At 40.1% G+C, this 21,955-nt stretch overlaps 1 protein-coding gene across 6 annotated transcripts in view; it reads left to right on the top strand.

Annotated features, from left to right (window-relative positions):
• The window catches only part of NFIA (nuclear factor I A), a 579,301-nt gene that overhangs the window by 468,962 nt on the left and 88,384 nt on the right, over positions 1-21,955 (top strand). For all 6 annotated transcript variants that reach the window (XM_040470429.1, XM_040470427.1, XM_040470426.1 and 3 more), the window contains exon 6: positions 4,161-4,288. In XM_040470429.1, the coding sequence (XP_040326363.1) occupies positions 4,161-4,288 (128 nt within the window). The remainder of the gene's footprint in view (positions 1-4,160; positions 4,289-21,955) is intronic.

Genomic DNA, 21,955 nt, shown 5'->3' on the forward strand with positions numbered 1-21,955 from the left:
TATTTATTTTTTTATTTAAAAAAATATTGTGTTTATTTGTTTTTGACAGAGGGAGAGACAGAGCATGAGTGGGGAGGGGCAGAAAGAGAGGGAGACACAGAATCTGAAACAGGCTCCAGGTTCTGAGCTGTCAGCACAGAGCCCGACGCGGGGCTGGAACTCACAAACCGCAAGATCATGACCTGAGCCGGTCGGACTCTCAACCGACTGAGCCATCCAGGCACCCCAATTAGGCAACATTTATTAAGTAACAAGGGTATTGTCCTAGGCACTGTGGATATAAAGTCAAGTAATAGGAGCTTCCGTATCTAATGGTAGAGACTGACAAATAAATGAAAAATTTCAGTTCAGGGTACTATGAACGTGCAGGAAGGAGGCATTTTGCAGTTTTGTGGGTACAAGGTAAGGCTTCTATGCTTTGCATATAGTAGGAATTAAACAAACATTTGGAATGAAGGTAATAGTTTTACCTTAATTTCTAGGTGGATTTTCTAGGAACACAACAAATTACACACACAGAAAGAGATGGTGCATCACTCCTCAAAAGAGTACTTCTCTTCCCTCTTATGTAGAGATCTTACTGGTACTTTCTTATTTTCCTCAAATGTTTCTGGGAGAATAGAATCAGTGTATTCAAAAGTCAAGAGCAAGAAACCAGAATCAATGACTGATGCATTTCTACATTAAAACAAATAATAAAGGAGATTGATAGGCATTAACTGTAGCTCTGTACCTCTTCATGGTAAACATCTCCAAAATCATAGAAGGGGTTGTGTAAAAATTGGGATAAAATATACTTTTTTCTCCCAAAGAACTTCATCAAGATAAACTAACTGTCAAGGTTGTGAAGTCAGTAAACTTTGTCTTCGAAGCCTTCCACTTGTCCATCTTGGCACTGCTGACTTTCTTCACTCCTGGATCTTTTTCTCTCCTCCACTCTGTTCCTCTGCCCTGCAGACATTTGTCCTGTATCAAACCTCTGAAAAGTCCTTGCTTTCACGCTAAGGTGAGAGCTAATAAGTCCAGACTTCCACCTTTAGGATTTAATACCTGCACAGGGAATTTGCTTTTTATTAAAGGACATCAAGGAAATCAAAAGCTTTAGAAACTCAGAAAAATACTAATAACGGAAGAATGATGGGCAGTGAGTGGAGTTGGCCTTTTGCGTTAGATCTCATTGAATCATGACACTTGGCAAATGCTTGTCACAAGTACTCATGTGGCTGTTTCTAAGTCAACGGCCCAATTCAGCAGTTTTTTGAACATCTGCTATTAGCCAAACACAGGCAGTAGACATTTTAAAAAAGAAGAAAAGAAAGAAGGCCCTTTCCCTGCAGATCTCACAGTCACATCAGAACATAAAGGTCTTGCCTTTTATTAACCAGGAAACATCAGGGAAATATGTATTTTGTTTTTTAACTTCTATTCTACCAGCTTCCAGAATGGTTTCAAGTGGCTTTCAAGTTTTAAATACAGCACAGGTACTGTTAAATATAGAAAGAGAGGCCAGAGACCGTATGAAAAGATTGGAGAGATTGTTAGATCAGAAACCTCAACCAAGAGTTTAATCCTGAGATTCCTGGTTGCCAAGGCAAGAAGGGAAAGCACTATGTTATATAATGTGCATTTCTGATAAAAGGAAACAATAGAAATTAATTCAAAGTGTCCATATTTTTTTTCTGGCTTATGTATTTGGAATATTTTTTTTTTATGTGCACTTCCTTCTATCAAAAATGTCTAGGGGCACCTGAGTAGCTCAGTTGGTTAAGCATCTGACTTCAGCTCAGGTCATGATCTCCTGGTTTATGAGTTCAAGCCCCGCATCGGGCTCTGTGCTGACAGCTCAGAGCCTAGAGCCTGCTTCAGATTCTGTGCCTCCCTCTCTTTCTGCCCCTCCCCCACTCATATTTTCTCTCTCTGTCTCTCTCTCTCTCTCTCTCTCTCTCTCTCTCTCTCTCTCTCTCTCTCCCTCTCAAAAAATAAACATTAAAAATATTTTTAAAAATTTTTTCTCTTAGATGTAGTTTCACATAAAATATAGAAAAGTTGTTCCAGTGGCTATTTTTCATTGAACTTCAAGGAAAGCCCAGCAAAGGACATAAAATGAGTTACGAAAGGTTTTTCCTTTGGGTACTAAGCTAGCATGCTACAGATGTGTTGCCTTCCTGTGATTTGGCTTTAATGAGAACAGAACTTAAAGGCAAAGAATACTGGAATACCAACTTTAATCGTTAGAATTTCTTGCCTTAAATTGGGTCCTCCACATTTTTTTATTCAGATTGCTGCAATAGCCTCTTAAACACCTCCCTGCCTGTAGGTTCTGTCTCCTTTTTCCTTTGCTTTTCCAAAGCCATCATCTGCAAAATGACCAGAGTGACCTTTCTGAAATCGACTCTAATGTCACTCCCTGTTGAGACTCTTTCAGGGAGTCTCCATTGCTTGTAGGACAAAATCCAGATACGTAATTTCTTCTGTAACCTCCACCCCACTTCTTTCACGATGGCCCTCCCCCGACTTCAGCCAGGCCAAACACCTGGCAGTTCTCTGTGTGTGTCACGCCTTCCTCATGATGTGGCTTCTGCCTGATACACACCTCCCTCCTGGGGGTGACATTCAGAATGTCCGATAACCTGTGTGACGTGAGCATACCGATTAGAACAGTGGTCGCTCTGCCACAATGCTCACGCTAAGTCCTGGAATGCCCCAGATGCACCAGAGACATTAGCCCTTTAGTTTTTGGATCATGAGGGTGTCCTGGGGCAAATATCGGGGTGGCAAGGGTGGGGAGACTTACAGGGCTTGAGACAGTGGCGCTTTGCCAATTGATATAGAAGTATTTCAATATTTTGAAATAATAATGGCTGCCTGAGTGGTGCATGAGCTGAAAAGCAGCCTCTCTGTGCCCTTTCCTTCCTTAAACCCTGTCTCCTTGACACTCAGTCTTACAGCTCAGGAACTATCTCCTTCAGGAAGCTTTTCCCAACCTTCCAGGCATATCATTGTTTGCTTCTTTCATCGATGAACCCACTGTGTCATACATGCAGTTGCACGATAGTACCTGTATTTCTCTTTTGCACAATTTTATTTACGTCTATGAGACAGGGGCCATGTCTGATGCATCTCTATATCCCAGCATTTAGCACAGCCCCTAATACATAGAAGGGACACAGCATGTGTTTGATAAATGAAAACATATTAAAAATTCTGTACCCTGACACATGAGGAAGAGGTTTCCCAGTGGGCACTCCCACTAGGTATGAAATCTATTCATTCTGCTAGTATGTTAGTGACATAATCAATTAAGACAATTAGAACATATTAGCAACATGGCATTTCACTGTCTTTTTACTCCTGAAGCCTCAACTTGGGAGAAAAATTCAGTCCTTCAACTGAAAGAAATGAGATACATTCTGGAAATTTCCCAACCATGCCTTTACAAAAATAACAAATCCAGAACTTCATTTTGGGAACCTCTGTAGAGGCACAAAAAGAGGAAGGGCATAAAAAGGATAGGGCTGCTCTTTTTTCCATGTCCCCGATTCTCAGAGGGAAATGCACTCCTTGCCCCTATTTTTTTTTTTTAATCTGTCTTGTTCACTGTATTATCTCTAGCATCTACATCAGAATCTGGACTGTTGTAGCTGCACAGCAAATATTTTTTGAATGAACAGATCCAAGTGGAAGATGAGAAAACACAGGGGGAAAAAAAAAACCAAAAGCAATCCAAGCTTTTCTCAAAGAGCTGTCAACCCTGATTTTTACCCTTTCTGGGGTGCCAGAGGTCTAGGGACATTGCTGATGGCTAGGGGCCAGCTGCTGCCTGAGGAGACACGAAATGTGGTCTTCCTATGGACATTTCCCTGTGGAGACAAGAGCAGGAGCCAGCCACCAGTTCCTCAAAGGAGAAGGGAACAGGATGTGGCAGTGGCAGCATCTTGAGGGACAATAAAAATCAAACCCAGACACTTGGAACAACACAGACCCACAACTTTGTTCCATCTCCAGTGACTCACTAACCTGAACCTGAGCCTAGAGAGAGTCCTAGAACTCCACCGAGTTGCCCAATTGCTTCCTCCTTTGGCTTTCTTTCAGCCAGAGATGCAGTGTCCAAGAGAGGTGGTTTGGAAGGCTTTTAAACATGTACCCGTTTATTATTTCAGCTCCACAAAGCGCCTCAAGTCCGTGGAGGATGAAATGGACAGTCCTGGTGAAGAGCCATTTTACACAGGCCAAGGGCGCTCCCCGGGAAGCGGCAGTCAGTCGAGCGGATGGCATGAAGTGGAGCCAGGTAAGCGGGGCGGGCGCGCTCAGGCCTACAATGCACATGGCGGCCATGCCGCGTACAGTGAAGGAAGCAGGCTCGAAGCAGTCGACGTGCTGAACGCGAACACTTGTTTGTCTCTGGCTGCTACTTTCTTGAAAGGGCTGCCGTGCAAAGCAGCAATTCAACTGAATTGAAAGGCTGGAAGAACAGTGTGTGGTTTTTGACGCTTCCATATTTTTACCTGCACTACAATCCCATATGCATTTGCCTTTGCTTTTGTCTTTATGCCAAGAGCCTTTGGGGATTGGCTTTTTGGAGTGTCTTGGAACAATCTTAAATAAAAACCTGTCAACTTTTTCAACTGGACTAGGAGACTGGGCTCCCTGTGCCACAGTTTATACTTAGATTCGTGTAAAAGGAGGAGATGTTTAAATATTTTTTTCCTAATTTTGGCTATCATCATGATTGTTTTTCTATTTAAATGGAACAACTATCTTCATGTCCATCTCTAGTGAAATAAGCAAATGATGACTGCTATTCTGACCTCCTGGGATAGTCTAGTCTTGGCTCTGGAGTCTTGAGAGGAATACTTTGGATAGCAGGAACCTTTTGAAACCTTAATCAATGTCTAACCTCCACATGAACAAGGGAGAATCTTCTCCAGTGCCTTCCTCAATCTGCAAAGTCAAATGGATCAAGAGGTTAGAGTGTGGGCTTTGGAGTAGACAGAATGTAATCCTGGCTCTAGCTCCTGCTGGCTGTGGGACTCTGGGCAAATGACCTAACCTCTCTGAGCATAAATGTTCCCATTTCTTTATTTTGTCAATAATAATAGTGGTTTCAGTGCTCTTGAGAATTAAATAAGGTAACACGTATGACCCATCTAAGAATTATACATAGCACAGAGTAAGTTTAAAACAAAATGCTTTCTGATCGTTCTCCCCCACCTATGCCTCAGAGTGATTCCTTGCAAGAGCAGACAGACACCAAGGAGATTTCTGAGCCCACCCTTTGGTCTTCAGATCTTAACTTCTGTCTCTCCTCCCTGACATGTTAAAAAGCAGTCCTCAGAGGCAATAGCATGAGGGAGATTTGGGGGTTGATGGAACTGCCCTGTATCCTGATTGTGGTGGTGGGTTCAGGAATCCATCTATACGTGTGTTTATGTTCACAGAAACGTACACCTTCCATCCCCCACCCCTGCAGTTTTGTATGATAATCGAAAACAGAACAAGACCGAACAAGACCTCGGGCCCCACTGGACGAGTCCTTTATCTCACTCCCCTTACTAAAAGGCAGAAATTTCACTTGGCCTTGCTTCTACCTAGCAGGCTCACTCACTTATTCAGCCATCTTCATAGGGAGCTTTCTGTGGATGAGACACCGCCTGGTTCTGGGAACTCCAGGATGAATGGGAAGGCTGTGGCTTTTGCTTTCAAGGAATTCATGGTTGGGGGTCGGAAACCTGCTTAAGGAGATCATTACATGGTGATATGGCAAGTAAGGAGATGGGGACATTAGTCTCCTTTTTCTCATTGTTTCTAATTATTACCAACACAGCACTCAGGGTGTGGTGGACCGTCTGTCAAGGTGCAGCTTCGTGCCACACTTAGCCCATGCCAGTTCACTGAAAGTGGCTAAGAAATAAGCTCAGGCTGGGCACTGGGGTATCTCAGTCTGTTGAGCATCTGACTCTTGATTTTGGCTTAGGTCATGATCCTGGGGATGTGGGATTGAGCCCCACGTTGGGCTCTGCCCCAAGCACGGAGCCTGCTTAAGATTCTTCCTCCCTCTGCCCCTCTCCCTGGCTCACACATGCTCTCTCTCTCAAAAAAAAAAAAAAAAAAAGAAAAAAAAAAAAACCCAGGCCTAAATGAAAATGCTGACTGCTGACTGCTCATTGCCACTAATGGCATCATCAGCAAGACCTCAGGATAGTGCCAATGAAAAGTTTATGTGCTATTAAAAAATTAAAAGATGTACAACTTCTTTGAACCCTTTTTAAAAGGCTAATTAGAGTCCTATCCAGTTCACCTGCTTCAGTGAAAATCAGAATCAAAATAGATAGGTTTGGTACATTGTGTTCGAGTGTTGTACTAATGCAGTTTTATACATATTGAAGCTGCTTTGCTGTGTTGATATACATGAAGCTCCCCCACCATGAGACTGCTCTCTGGGTCCTTAAGTAGATTTTTGGGGAGCCTATTGGGGGCAGAGAGGGTAGGTTAAATATAGGGTACTTTGACCTAGTGACTCTCGTTTTCAGAGTAATTCTATTCCTGTTTGGACCTTATGATTTAAATGATCATAAATTTTAACATCTGAATGCCTGTATCCTTCACAGTTATTAAATAATGGAAGTTTAACGGCCGGATTATTTTGGGGTAATGATACTATATATGTAGCATAATAGAGAAATCCCCCACAATTATACTATATTCTTGGATTGGTGCTCCATTCTCTATCCCTGTTTCATTACAGAAAAATGCAGTTTCGTGGTATATGTGTTGGGAGTGGGGCAGGGGGGGAGGACAGTGGATACGTTTATATGTGGCCATATTCAGCATAGAAAGTCATAATTGAAACAGGGCCTGAGGGGACATTAAAACTCAACCAAAGGATGTTGTACATGTTCGTGGTGACTTTGGTGTCATTAACTCACACCAGCCATTTTAAATGGATAATTTATGCTGCCAGATGGTCCTTTTTGGGGATTTTCCATCTAGCCCAATCCCCTTTTTGGCACAGAGAACACCCTTATGTTGTTCCCACACTGATCCGGGCCTGCATAGCTTTTCCCCAGGGGTACAGTTCGTTGAGTAGGAGGCTTTTAGTGGTTCACTCATGTAAATTACCTTCAGAACATGTTGGGAGTTTTGTATATCTGAATGCACCGGCAGAATCTTGGTTACCTACATTGGAGATAATTCTCTAAAACAAATACTAAAAGATACTTTCTTTTTGCCTCAGAGGTGACACAGGAAGCAAGGCCTGTCCTTACTCCTCACTCAGAGAGCTTTGCATCTGTTTACCTGCCCTCAAATGCTTTTTTAGAACTCCCGGCCAAAAGAGGGCCGAAGGTTGCCAGAGGAGACAAATTTCCTTGAGCAACAGGAAGGCTTTGGAAAGTAAAACAAACCAGACATGCAGTAAATTACATGGGCTCTTTCAAATGTCTTTTGTAGTATCCTGTTCCCCATTAGTTTATCTCAGCACTTTTAGCGCACAGCTCTTATTATCTGGGAAGAAGGGCATAGGAGATGAAAGATGATGTTAGTTTAAGAACATCAGACAACCTCAAGCTGACTTTTGCTTCTCTTACAATGCTACATTTGTTCCCTCCACTTAGTTTCATTTCCCAGTTATCTCAAAAACTGGGTTAGAGTCGAAGCTTTGAAGCTAATCATGCACTGATGAAATGAGTCCTATGAAATTCTATCAAGCAAAAACTCACATACCATCAACTCTTGTTTATCTGTACAAATGAAAAATTGCAGAGAAACTGATAATGCACATAAATAGGAAGGAAACCAACAGGCAGGCGCCTACATTGAATCAGACACTGTGCACAGTGCTTTTGGATATATGGTAAAAATTATAGTTAGCAATTGTATGAGTACCTAGTGTTTATCAGGTTTTTTATTTAATTACTCTAAATTATGCAAGATAGAATGATCTTGCCTCTGTATAGATGAAAACGGAATTATAAAAGGATAAGTGGGGCACCTGGGTGGCTCAGTCGGTTCAGCATCCGTCTCTTGATTTCAGCTAAGGTCATGCTCTCACAGTTCCTGAAATCGAGTCCTGCATTGAGCTCCTCACTGACAGCATAGAGCCTGCTTGGGATTCTCTCTCTTCTTCTCTTTCTGCCCCTCCCCAGCTCGTGCACATGCACTTGCACTCTCTCTCTCTCTGTCTCTAAATAAATAAATAAATAAATAATGAATGAATGAATGAATGAATGAATGAATAAGTGACTTGCCTAGGGCCATACAGATAGCAAACCTGTGGATACAGGATCCAGATTTCAACTTAAATCTAAGTTCAGAGTTCTAAGTTTTGTCTTCTGTGCTCAGTAACCCCTTTTACCATAATGTTTATGCTTATAATTTAAGGTCTCATGTCCTGGGCTTGTATTGAAATTAAAACCATAATAATAAAAAACAAAAAACTCATCAGAAAGACCTAAAAAGTCCCCCACTTTCCTTACCCCAAACCCTTGTCATACAACTGTAACCAGAGAAGGAATGTGGGTTATGAAATACTCAAAGGACACAACAGATGAGCAAATAGTATTCACTGTTAACAGAGTAACATATCATTTTTTCCCATAAAATCCAATCATATTCAGCATCCTGATCTTTCTTCAAATAATATCTCACTGGAGGGGCCCCCAGTGATCTAAATAGTTGCTGTTTCTCTTCCATCATTTTATAATTTGTAACCCTACTTTTTTTCCCCTCCATACCACTGTCCACTGCTGCTGTGTTCTGTCTCTAGAATGTACACTCCGTGAGCAGTGGGACTCAGTGAGTGTTTCCCACTGCTATATTCCCAGCATCCGTATAGCATCTGACACATAATAGGTACTCAGTAAATATTGATTGATTGAATGAACGGAGCCTATAAAGCTCCATTGGGGTGTTGTCAGTAAACCTGAAAACAGAATTTGCCACCAGTAATCCTCCTAGAATTGATATTTACTATATTCTCAATCTGTAGACCGTTATTTAGTCACATCCAGATACTAACAAGTAAGCAGAACAGTCGCTGAGCCTCAAGCATGGGCCCCATGGACAGGTAATAGTGTACCAGACTTTATTACAGATACCCTTGCCTTCAAGGGTATTCCTTCAAGTGAATCAAACCTTTATTTTTTTAAGATAGTACTTTATTTTTTTCAAGATAATTCTTTTTAAGATAATTCAGTGTTACAAGCTTTATAACAAGAACCACAATAGTGAATTTTTATAGAATATTTTATGTAACCACCCTGATTTATGTCTGATATTTTTCAGATTTCCACATCAAAGTTTCTCTTACACAAGTATGAGGAACACCCATATGAGACACTATATCGTATGAGGTATAACCTAGCTACTCGAAGTGTGGTCAGAGGACTGGCAACATGGCAACATCACCTGAGAACTTATTAAAAATAAAGAATTTTATGGGGCGCCTGGGTGGCTCAGTCGGTTGAGCGTCCGACTTCGGCTCAGGTCACGATCTCACAGCTCGTGAGTTCGAGCCCCGCGTCGGGCTCTGTGCTGACAGCTCAGAGCCTGGAGCCTGCTTCTGCTTCTGTGTCTCCCTCTCTCTCTGCCCCTAACCCACCTACATTCTGTCTCTGTCTCTCTCAAAAATAAATAAACATTAAAAAAAATTTCTTTAAATAAAGAATTTTAGGCCCTACCCAGAGCAACTGCATTTTAACAGCTGATGATGTTTATCTGGGTGATGTTTATATGTGTTAGGGATTGAAAAGCACTCACACAGACCCCTCCCTTGACTGTTCCCGGTGAACAGTGGTGACTATTTTCACCACTCAGTCTTTGTCTAGGGGTCTGAACTTTCCATGTTGTACTCCCCAACCTTCCTCCCTATTTTAAATAGGAATGCCTTTAACATTTTTCTAGATAGATAAAAATCTAACCTCTTTTAAAACATATCAGAGAAGGTAGTACACTCACGCAATGATTCATGCAGTGTTTAGATACCTCACTGCATGAAAGAACGTTCTCCATCTCTCTCATCTTCCTCCACTTTAAGTGCACGAAGAGTGGCTGATTGGTATAATTCAAGTCAAACCAAATCATTGAATACTAAGTGCCGACTGGGTGCAGTTATGGAGTACATACAAAGACAACTCCATCAGGTCCCTATTTTTATGGGCACATCAAATGTCCTCACTTGTCAGTCACTGTCTGTGAGATGAGAGCTGTTGTTTCTGCCCTGGCTCTGTCACGGAGTTACCACGGTCAATGAGGTAATGAATTTGAACTTGAACATTCCAAGTGCCAAAGTCCTTTTTTAAAGTTAATGTTCTCTAATCATGCGAAGTATCATTGAGATTGTACTCAGCTGATGGTAGTTGAAAACAGGCAGGGTTAAATCCTGTAGAAGTAAAAGAAGGCAGTTGTTCAATCTGACTGGAGAATTAAGGACACTTTCCTCAAACGGCGGCCATGGAACGAGGTTTCACTTGGAACCCAGATGAGAAACATTCAGATACTTGAACGTGGGACTTGGTATTTCGCAGCCTTTCATCTATTAGTATATATAAATGTAAGTGCTCTTTCTGCCTCTTTCTTCCTAAGTTGCAAGGCAGCTTTGTGGTTGTCCTATGAACCTTCTCAGGTTCTGTGTCACCCAAAGTGACTCATTGAAGGGTCCAGTGCATTTCACAGATTCCTGAGGGCCACCACTTACTGTGCTTAGGGCCACACCTGCATCAAGCATATACATTTCAGTGTAGTTGCAGCAGAAGTTAAGATCAATTTCTGTTGCGAAAAGACATGAAATTATGGGACTTTTCAGTGAAATCTAGTACTGTGCCTGAAAACAGGAGTAAGAGGCTCCTTCAATTTTCTCCTGTAGAAAATGTTCAGAAATAGCATGGCCTTCAATTATATTGGGATTGCAAAACCTTGCTAACAGACACAATTGCATTAGCCACGTTGTTGGACATTCTACACAGTTCAGTGAAACATTTGTAAGTCAAATTTGATAAATAGTAAGTTTAATTGTAGTTATTTTCATAAAATCTTTCAGTGATAAACTTCTTTCAGAGATAAACTTCTTCCCAAAGACTAAGTAGTCTTCATTTTTGAAGGTCAAAATCAAGTACTCCAGTAATATGTGGTCTGTTCTTACCATAATTATTAAGTAAAGAAATACATTTTTTAAAGACATTTGTAGAAGAATGGCTTCGTAAACATCTGGTCAACCTCTAGCCTGGGACCTTTAGGACCAGAGTTCAGTGTCACCGCTACTGCAAGCACAGTTGCATTTTTCAGACTTCTGTTCGTTCATTGTAATTTTATTTTTTTTTTAATTTTTTTTTCAACGTTTATTTATTTTTTGGGACAGAGAGAGACAGAGCATGAACAGGGGAAGGGCAGAGAGAGAGGGAGACACAGAATCGGAAACAGGCTCCAGGCTCTGAGCCATCAGCCCAGAGCCCGACGCGGGGCTTGAACTCACGGACCGCGAGATCGTGACCTGGCTGAAGTCGGACGCTTAACCGACTGCGCCACCCAGGCGCCCCCGTTGTAATTTTAAATACCACACGTTAGGTTCACTTGGATTCCCAACTCTGCTGGTCCTAATTTGACTGCCAGCCGTCATCCATCAATTGTAAGAGTGGGGGAAGTTTACCAACTTAAACTTGTAGCTGAGACACATAAGGAGGAGGCCTATTATCAGTGCCAATAAAAAGGCAGCAGGCTGGTAACAGTAGTACATTGATCACAGACACTCCGCTGCACTAGCATATATTAGGGACAGTGATTAAATCTCCCACAGTCTCCTGCCGTAATAAGAATAGTCACTGTTACAGAACACTGCCATAGGATCAATGTCTTGGCTTTTCTTCTGCATTTATGGAGCAGTGGGGAAGCATCATTCTGCAACAACATTCTCTTCCATTATCCCTTGAGTATTGGCACCTGCTCATTAGAGATGGGTACATCAGGGAACACTGGTAGAGTAGCAAGGGGGGTGTTCTTTAGTGACCCTCCTTTATCAGAGAAATTTCATCCAAACAAGGGGTTATGACAGGAAAGCTATATTACACAGTAGCACTCTAACCACCCTCCCAAAATGTCCTTACTTTTTTTTTTTTTTAAATCAAGGCTGTTTTTATTTTTTAAGGCCAAATAAAGGGCCCAAAATAACCTATTGTAATCGGGAGTCCAAAAGGTTACCTATAAAAAGAAAAGAAATACTCTTCCCACATATACATAAATGTATCATATACGAGGAAGCACAGTAAAAAAAAAAAAAAAAAAAATTACTGTTGTTTTCCTGAAGCCCAGTATAGTACGTGGCACAGGGTACCCATTCAATCAATATCCGTTGAATAAATAAACGATAAGATGGAGGCCACGCATGTCTGATCTCGCCCTTTGCGTAGGGTGAAGTGCTCTGGAGGCAGAGTGCCGCGTAGGTTTGTTGTACGAAGGAGTGAAGAAGCTTCACTTGTATCTGAGAACCCAGATGCACAATTTTGTGAATACAGAGGCTCCCAGGAAAACAGATGCTGCATTTCAGCTGGGCTCGTCTGAGTAAATAAATTATCCAGATCTCCAAATTTTTAATTTCATGTTTGAAATTGAGGCTGTGTAAACATTCCAGAAAGAAGGAAGAAAGAGATGTAGCTTATACCTTGGGTGTGTGTGTGTGTGTGTGTGTGTGTGTGTGAAATCCTCTGCCCTGCCCTGTTCCTGTCTCCATCTTCAGCACAGCCCCAGTGGCCTCTGTTCGCAAAGTGCTGGCTCATCATGTGGCCTTATTTAGCATGTAGTAAGGAGGAACCGTAAAGCAAATTTTATTCCAGCCACAACAATCTTCACAGGCTCGCTGAGGAGGGAGAAAATAAGAGTGAAATAGAATGCGTTGCAAAGAGGAAAGAGTACAAATTAAGAATCAAAACTCTACAATTCTTGTATTCTGCCATGAACCCAACCCGCCTGGGAATTTTAGCCGAGTACTTCTCTGAATTTTCATTTCCTCCTATGTAAACAACTGGGGGCAGGGGAACAGCTTAGCCTGCATGATTTGTAAGTTTGAAATGATCAGCTGAGATGATAATAGAAGTAGGGACTGCCATTTATGAAGCACCAGCTGTGTGCAAGGTTCTGTGCATGGCACCAGACGTATTTTTAACATACGTAAAGTAGACGTAATAAACCATAAAGCTTTATGCAAATCCTATATGTCTTTTTGTTCCGGTAAATACTTTGAAAACTCTGAAGTGCTGTATGAGTTTAAGATACAAGCATTCCTCAGTTGTTTGTGCTCCCCTTTATTGTACTTCTCAGATATTGTGTTTTTAACAAATTGAAGGTTTGTTGCAATTCTGTGTCAAGCAAGTCTCTTGGCATCATTTTTCCAGTAGCATTTGCTCACTTCATGTCTCTGTGTCATATTTTGGTAATTCTTGCAATATTGCAAGCTTTTTCATCACTATTATATTTGATATGGTGATCTGTGATCAGTGGTTATGTTGTAGGAAGCTCCGATGATGGTTAGCATAGAAATAAGGTATTTTTATTTTAAAGTTTATTACTTATTTTGAGAGAGGGAGAGCATGAACAGGGAACAGGCAGAGAAAGAGGGAGAGATAGAATCCCAAGCAGGCTCTGGGCTGTCAGCATGGAGCATGACACAGGACTGAAACCCACGAACCATGAGATCATGACCTGAGCCGAAACTGAGAGTCAATCGCTGACTTAGCCACTCCGGTGCCCCAGTAATAAAATATTTTTAAATTAAGTTATGTACATTGTTTTTTTAGACATAATGCCACTACACACTTAGTAGACTATCGTATAGTGTAAATATAACTCTTGTATGCACTGGGAAACCAAAAAATTCATTTGATTTGCTTTATTGCAATCTTTGCTTTATTGTGGTAGTCTGGAACCGAACCTGCATTATCTCCAAGGTACGTCTGTAGTCACATGCTCTACCACTGAGCTGTACCCCCTCTCTGAGGCATGCCTGTACGTGAAATTAAGTTGAAAACATATTGCACATATCTGTGTCTTTTTTATGCAAAGCACTATGCAAGGTGATACAGGGAAAAATAAACAAACAACCCAAGATAGACCTTGCCCTCAAACTGCTTACAGCCAGCGAAGGAAGGAGGGGTAACTGCTTAAACAAGTATCCAGTGGCTACAATACAAGGCAAGAGTAGGCTGATTCATGCAGGGTAGGAGTTTATTCATTGGCTTGGGCCACAGTCCTCCACTCTGTCAACCATTCCATTATTAAAGGAGCATCAGTAAATGCTAGTCCCTTCATAATAGAAGTCTTATCTTTCTTTATCTCTAAAAAGCATGCAGAAAAGCAGTGTGCTAGAAACCTCTCAGGAAATACACAGATCTTTCTGCACCCATGGACTCAAATCTCCCCTTCCTGAAAAAAGAGTGTTCTGATTTATGGGTAATGAAATTGGGCAGAATCTAAGCAAATGTTTACTTAGAGGAAACACAGTTATTCTGAATTAACATTCAATTCACCAAAGGGAAGAATAATCAGAAAGTATAGTTGGAAGAGAAGAAACAAAAGAGGTAGGTATTTATAGGTAACTAGATAGATAGCAGATCAGACTTACCTAAGAGTTCACTGTGCTGGTTTTCCTGTATCTAATACATTTTATTTATCTAATAAACATTATTAGATATTTGTAGAACTCAAACAGAAGGTGGTTTTAACCTCTGATATAAAGAGAAAAAATTCTTTAATGTTCTTACTTCGTCCGTTCTTTGAACATAATGTAGATATTTCATAGACTCAAATAGTACCACAATTTGATTAACAATGAAAGGTAAATTAACCTGTATTTTGTCATTGGGATGCTGCTAGAATTTTAAATATGTGTTTTATAAGTAATAGCCACTGTTTATTGAGTGCTTACTATGGGCCAGATATTGTTCTAAGACATATATATTTTTAATTTGTAAAAAATGATACAGGTCAGTAATAAGTCTGTTTTCAGACTTACTTCCATTTCTCATATGTTTTTTATACTTTTCCCACATACTGAGTATTCTATTTAAATGTTAAATAATCAAATACAACACCATCGGTCTATCTAGGAATAAAGTTATCTTTTTTTTTGGCATCAGTGTCTTTACTTTATTAAAGACACTGATACTCCAGAATAGTATCACCATACTCCAGAATAGGGGCTTTATGTGGGGATTAGGGGAGAGAGGAAAGAAAGAAACCCTCCTGCCCACACAGATCTCAAGAGTCCATAGCTTTTCTGCCTGTGCTACATGGCAGTTTCTGATGAGGTTGTCCACATCCCAATTGCTTTCCTACTCAGCAGAGGACTACAATAATGCCTATTTATCCAACTTGATCCAAACAAGGATTTCAAATACATCATAAACTCATCAATTAATCAAAGATATGACACCCATTTCAAGATGAGAGATGATGGGTGAATTACATCCCACAAGATTACGAGAAATGCTCACATTGACATAGTAAATCAGGGGCTGTCCCCTGATGGATTCCTGAACAACACAAGTCCTAAAATGGAGAGGGTTCTCTCCAGCGCTGAATCACAAAGTGTGTCTCTCAAATAGGAGACTTCAGGCATCAAAGTCACTTTATTTCATAGCATCATTTAACCTTGATGAACAATTAAACTGCCATAGAAACACTGAATCTTTTGAAATACAGTTAATTGGCTTGTGTCTTCAGAGAAAAGTATTACTGACCTCCCTTTATTAACAATTGAAAGCCCCTCTGAAACTTCTGGATTTAAAATACTGGGTTACTCTGGTTCTTGGTTCTCTGGTCTGTTTAGAATGAGAACTCTGTGTTGTGATCCGGTTCCTTCAGCCCACTGTGGAGAGCGGGCTTTACAGACAGCTGTGAATGTGTGGTAGTCATTCAGATACTACTGCAGCTCTTCCGGGTTTTAATGTGGTCCGAACATCTCATTTCCCTTCATTTTGAAGAAACATTGCTGTCTTTAGCGATTGTATGTAATGAGATGTAGTTAAAATTTTCATTTGCGTCGCTGGAAATGCACTCAGACCATTAGGAAGTCAAGGAATGACAACTCAATATCCATTTCTAATCTGAAGTATCCTCTGTAATACCAGATTACTCCGCCTTGTTGGGTATCCCAACCCAGAAATCACTTCGCTGTGATCAGCTTCCAAGATTAATGAATTCTAGTATACCAAGATTACTTACGACTCAATGCCAGTCGGGATTTGCCATCTGCCTTTCAGCCATTTCATGAACCCAACTGAAGAGAGGGTTTATCAAAATGGCTGTGCAACGTCTCCTGTGTTTTAACACTCTTTAGGGACTGATATACGCAGCTCTTCATGTTCTTATGTCAAAATACATATGTAAGGATTAAAAGTAGTATGGGTTGCATAAGAGTGCTTTTCAGGGCCAGTTATTCTTTGATATTTATCACTTCATAGTGGTGACACCTGCTTCTAATTTTAAGAGTTCTCTTTTTCAGTGGGTGATTTTTTTTTCTTTTCAGAAAAGAAATCTTATCCTCAAAAGACTTAACTGGTAATTTTTCTCCTTTTGATGTGCTTGATATTTTTATGAGTTTGTCCATCATCATTGAAGCCTTAACATGCCTTTAGGTAAAAAAAATAAAATAAAAATCTTTATAATACATAATCATTATATTGGGTTACATAAATTTATGTCCTGGCCACACATTTGGAGACTTTTCCAGAGATATAGTTTGTTTTAAATGTCATTATCTGCCACTTGGACTAGTTGACAGTTGTCTTAAATTGACAAAGCCATAGAAACAAACTCTGCCTTGTGGGAGCAGTTCAGCAATTTACATTCAGTACACAAATTTGGTTGTTGTTTTTTACGTGCAGGGACACAGTTGCTGACAACTGTCATTTGAGATTGGAAAGTGGAAGGGAAAAAAAGAAAAGACCCTCATTTTGTCTCTTTAGACACATATGGAAATAGTCCTTTGGTTTGACGATAGCCAGCCCACTTGTAGAGCCCAACATGGTTTGCTTTTCAGTTTTTATCTTGTGTAAAGACCTTTTCCTAATAGATGCTGGGTAAAGTTAATTACACGAGTAGAAAAAGCTCCAAAAGATGGTATGTTGCTAGAAGCCCTTTCTGATTGGCCTGTGGGGAGTTGTCTGTATAAAATTGGATCCTTGTGTTGGGATCCAAAAAAAAAAAAAGGCGTGAATATGAAGGAGAAGCGCTAAATCATGACTCCAGAGAGAATGTCGGCCACGAGCAGTTTTTAGTTTCAGTGAAAACCAAACTTTAGGATTTGGACAAATAAGACAAGGAGAAAAGAGCGTGAATCATTAACTTCCATATAAAAGCATCATGGGGATCACCAAACTTAAATAAGGTCCTCTACAAAGGCTGTGACTGAATGGAACGAACTCCTTGACTTAATTGATATGAAAAACTGTGCCAAGTATTTACCCTTAGTGTCAGCTAAGTAATTTTTAATAAAATATTTCCAAGATATGAAGACAGTTAAGAAAACAGCACGGTTTTTAATAATTGCACTCCTAAGTAAATGGATCTATCATTACGTTGTCACAAAGAATGACAGTGAGCAGAAACATCCTGCTAATCCCTCTCAGATAAGTATTCAGTGTAATTAGACAGACGCTGTCTCTTGTGTTGAGTGTAGCATTAATCAGGAGAAGTGCAACTTTACACAGAAAATTTTTTTTTCCTGAGATGTCATTGTTAAAAAAAAAAGAGACTATTTTGTCAGATATTTTGGAAAATGATTTATGTAGTTGTGTATAGTTATTTCCCTTTTTAATTTTAATTTTTTTGTTTTAATGGTGTTTAATCAGAGCGTGGTCCTTTTGCATCCACAAAGCTGCATTTGAGATTCGTGGTTCATTTTGTTTTGCATAATGAGCATAACTTGCAGTGTTTTTAAGCTTTGAAATGACCTTGTGGCTCATCTGTCTAAAATGAAGGCATAACTCTTGGAAAGAGAGGTTTTCCTTATAAAGAAAGGGCCAGGAGTTTTCTGCATTAAATAAGAGCTCAAAAGAGAATCTCTTTCTGTGAAAAATTCCATGTTAAAATGATGAAATGTGTTGCCCCCTTCCAGCATCCACAGGCATTGCCTTTAAAAAAAAGGAAAAAAAAGTTTCCTTTTGCTGTGTAGCGTCCTGCTTGAACTATGAACTACTGCATAGTTATAAAGTCCAATCAGTTCAGCTCCTTACACAGCTCTGTCTTCCCAGTTTCTCAACAACTCAAATGCCTTTGATGGCAAAGAATAGGGTTATTGAAGGATGGTGGGCAGATTTCACTAAGTAACAGGTGGAGGTCAAAGTAGTTTATTTGCGGGGATGAACACAGTACAGAGATGAAAAATCAAATGCTTTGCCATAATAAGGTTTAGCAGGAAAATGCTGACTACACTAAGCTTAGATTCTAGCTGACAGAACCTTTTCTAGTGTTCATTACTTGATTTCACACTTCAAGCAATTTGAAGAGGCCTAAAATTATATTTCTTTTTTCCTCTATGAAATGTTCCAGTCAGTTTCAAATTTTACCTTAAGTAAAGTGATGGGTGTTCTGCTCGCATCCAAGGAACGCAGGGATGAATAGATCCCCGGTGCAGGCTTATCCCAAACATGGAACATCACAGACGACATCTCTAAAATTAAATTTTACCAGTACGACCCTTAAACTCCAAGCTTTTGATCATGTTCTGACTGACAAAATCAGTGAGCATATTTTAATAAACACTTAACTTCACATCACCGAAACTGGTATTCTAGATAGAGAAAACTACCTATAAAGATGTTCACCAAGCTTGAGCACTGGTTTATCCCCAGCCTGTTGGCAATGGGGAGGAGAGGGCTACTGATCCTTCATCCCCTCCCCCCCCCCCGCACCACCACAATATGTAATTCTGTATTTGTATAGTACCTATGTTTTACTTTTGTAACTTACAAAAGGGCTAAACATGCTGAAAAAATATAAAAGTAAGATTTACCTGTTATACAACAATAGGACCAAAAAAGTGAAAAATTATTTGGTGGCATGTAAACCAGGGCTGTCTAATAGAACTTGCTGCAGTGATGCAAATGCTCTACATCTGCACTGTCCAGTACTGTAACAACTAGTCAAATATGGCTTTTGAGCACTTGAAATGTGGCTGTGTTGAGCAACTGAATTTTTAAATTCATTTCACTTTAATTAATTTAAATTTAAGTAGCCACATGTGGCTAGTAGCTACCATATTGGATAGGGCAGATATGAACCAAACATATGTATGATTGAGTTTTTTACTTTTCAGCTGGGTATCTAGGCAGGATGAATAAAACATTATGCTATGCTATACTATATTTATTTTTCATGCAAAGGAAATTACTTGGTTTTCTCAGTAATTTCTTGTTTATTCTCAGTCCTCTGTGAATATGTGTGATTGCTGTGTTGAGCCAAAATCAATCCTTCCCTAAACACATGGAGGATGGGATAGAGGCAAGAGAGAATGGATAGGGAATCTCCAACTTGTAAATATTAGGAGCATGAAGTACAATTTTTTAAACTTCAGTCCTGACACTGGGGTGTCTGTACTTATCCTGAAAGGAGAGGAAATCCCCTAAAAAATCAGGGAACTTTATTGTTGGCCCAGGAACCAGATCTTTACATGACATTTTCCTTGTGTCTATTCTTTACTCTCTCGGGTTGTAAATTTTCACTCACAAATGAACATTTGGAATACATTAGAGAACTCATCATTTCTTTTCTCCTGAATAATCCATATAATTTTTACTCCATTCTCCCATTTTAAAAAATTGAAGAAATCACTTGTATGCAAGCCTTTTAAATTACCTGAACTTCTTTATGATGTGGTAATTCTTTGGGGGGTCCTTTCTGCTCATCTGAAATGGTTGCGTATAGAGTAAGAAGGATGAACCTCAGAAGCTGTATTAACTCCCATTTTATTCTCCCCATCATAAAAATGATTTTAAAACGTTTCTATTCACTGAAAAAGGGTAAAAGTCAAAATAGTCTGAATGTTTTACCTTTTTTATTGTTGAGTGTGTTAATCATAATAAATTACATTGGAATGAACCATAATGGATTTTATCATTAAGACACAAATCTAAGACAAGTGCAGGATCTTGAACTACTCCCCGTAGCACACAGCATGTGTTTCTACCCAGAGGAACAGAATGGCCCTTTAACTGTGGGATTAATCTGTGCAATTACAGCCTTTATTTAGCATCACGGTTGACGATCATCTCATCACAAGGTACAGATGAGATAGTCCTAGAAAGGTCCTGTTCTTGCCTGTGTAGCAGCTGCTTACGGAGTGCTGTGCTCTCTCCAGCTGGAAGAGGTGAAGCCAAGCATAAATTTGCTGGTGGTAGATGACTTGTAAAATATGGTACGGGTACTATTCAACTTTCATCCTGAGCCTGAGAAATGACACTGATGCCTTCAGTCCGACAGACGTGACTGGGGTACCCATTGCCCACACTTCCACCAGGAGGTGCAGGGGAATCTGAATGGCCGGCGGTGAAGAAAACAGCCACAGTAGCAGTTAGCATGCCATTTAGGCTGTAGAACAATATGTAAGTATCCTTAATGAGCTCTGTTTTAAACGAGCTCGTGATTAGTCTGAATTAGGAAGATAGATAAATGATCAGAACTTATTTCAGGAGGAGGCGCCTTGGTGGAGCAGGGCACCGGAAGCGGAAAGAGCTCTCTCCTGCTGGGTTCAGATCCCGGCTTGGAGTAGTGACTGTGGCTTCTCGCCTTCTTCGGGACTTCCTTCCCTCAGCTGTCCTCTTTCTGAGTCTTTGCTTTCTGTCTGTCTCCTGGACTGTTCCTACTGGTAGGCAAGCATGCTTCACTGCCTCCCATCTTCAAGAAGCTCTGTCTTGCTTCCCTGCATCTCCTTAGAGCTAATACTCTAGTTTCTGCTTCCCTCCAAAGACTGATTTCACAAAGAGTTGACTATGCCCATTTCCCCTGCTTCATCATTCCTGATTTTGTAAACCATTCTAACCTGTGTTCCGTGGGCCTTACTCCCCTGGAGCTCATTTATTCTCATTACACGTGATCTCTCAATAGCATTTGATTGACTCCATCGTAACCTTCTCCTTGAAATGGTTTCCATAAAACTTTGCTTTCCTAGGAGTTAAATGACTCTGCTAAGTTGCCTATTTTGATCCTGACTTTAGTAGTTTAGGGGCCTCCCTTGTTGTCAAGACTTGCTGAATTCTAGACAATTGTGTGTGTTAGACTCTACCTCTGGTTTAGGTAGTATTTACTACATTATAACATAGAGAAGGTTTGGAAGGTATCAGTCTCAAAAAAAGAATTTTGGTCTTTCTTATGTTTGTAGGAGGCTTTATAAAGGAAGCAACTTGTTGAATAGGCAAGAGACCTATTGTAAATATTAAATGTATATATTTACTCTTTTACAATTTAACATCTTTGGATCATTATGTTCTTCTAAGACTGTGATATTTATTTCTTGGAGATTCTATTTTAGAATTACTGATAATAAGGGCATGTGTGTGGCTCATTCGGTTAAGCTTCTGACTTTGGCTCAGGTCATGATCTCCCAGTTCATGAGTTTGAGCCCTGTGGCAGGCTCTGTGCTGATAGCTCAGAGCCTAGAGCATGTTTCGGATTCTGTGCTTCCCTCTCTCTCTCTGTCCCTCCCTACTCACACTCTGTCTCTCTCTTTCAAAAATATATAAACATTAAAATTTTTTTAATTAAAAAAATTTTTTTAAAGAATTACTGATAATAAATGCAGTATGTTTAATAAAATCCTAACTAATCCCTACTAATGCCAAGAAAAACCTTTGGTATAGGAGATACAATGATTCTTAGTATATTTCAGATTCTTTTTTATTTTTTGCATGTTCTTTTGCAGTTGATACAACCTTCCTTTGAGTTTTTTCTCTGCATAACCAAATTAGAAACTTCA

Source organism: Herpailurus yagouaroundi, unplaced genomic scaffold (genome assembly GCF_014898765.1).
Source record: "Herpailurus yagouaroundi ecotype Mexico unplaced genomic scaffold, PumYag 77, whole genome shotgun sequence".
NCBI lineage: Eukaryota > Metazoa > Chordata > Mammalia > Carnivora > Felidae > Herpailurus > Herpailurus yagouaroundi.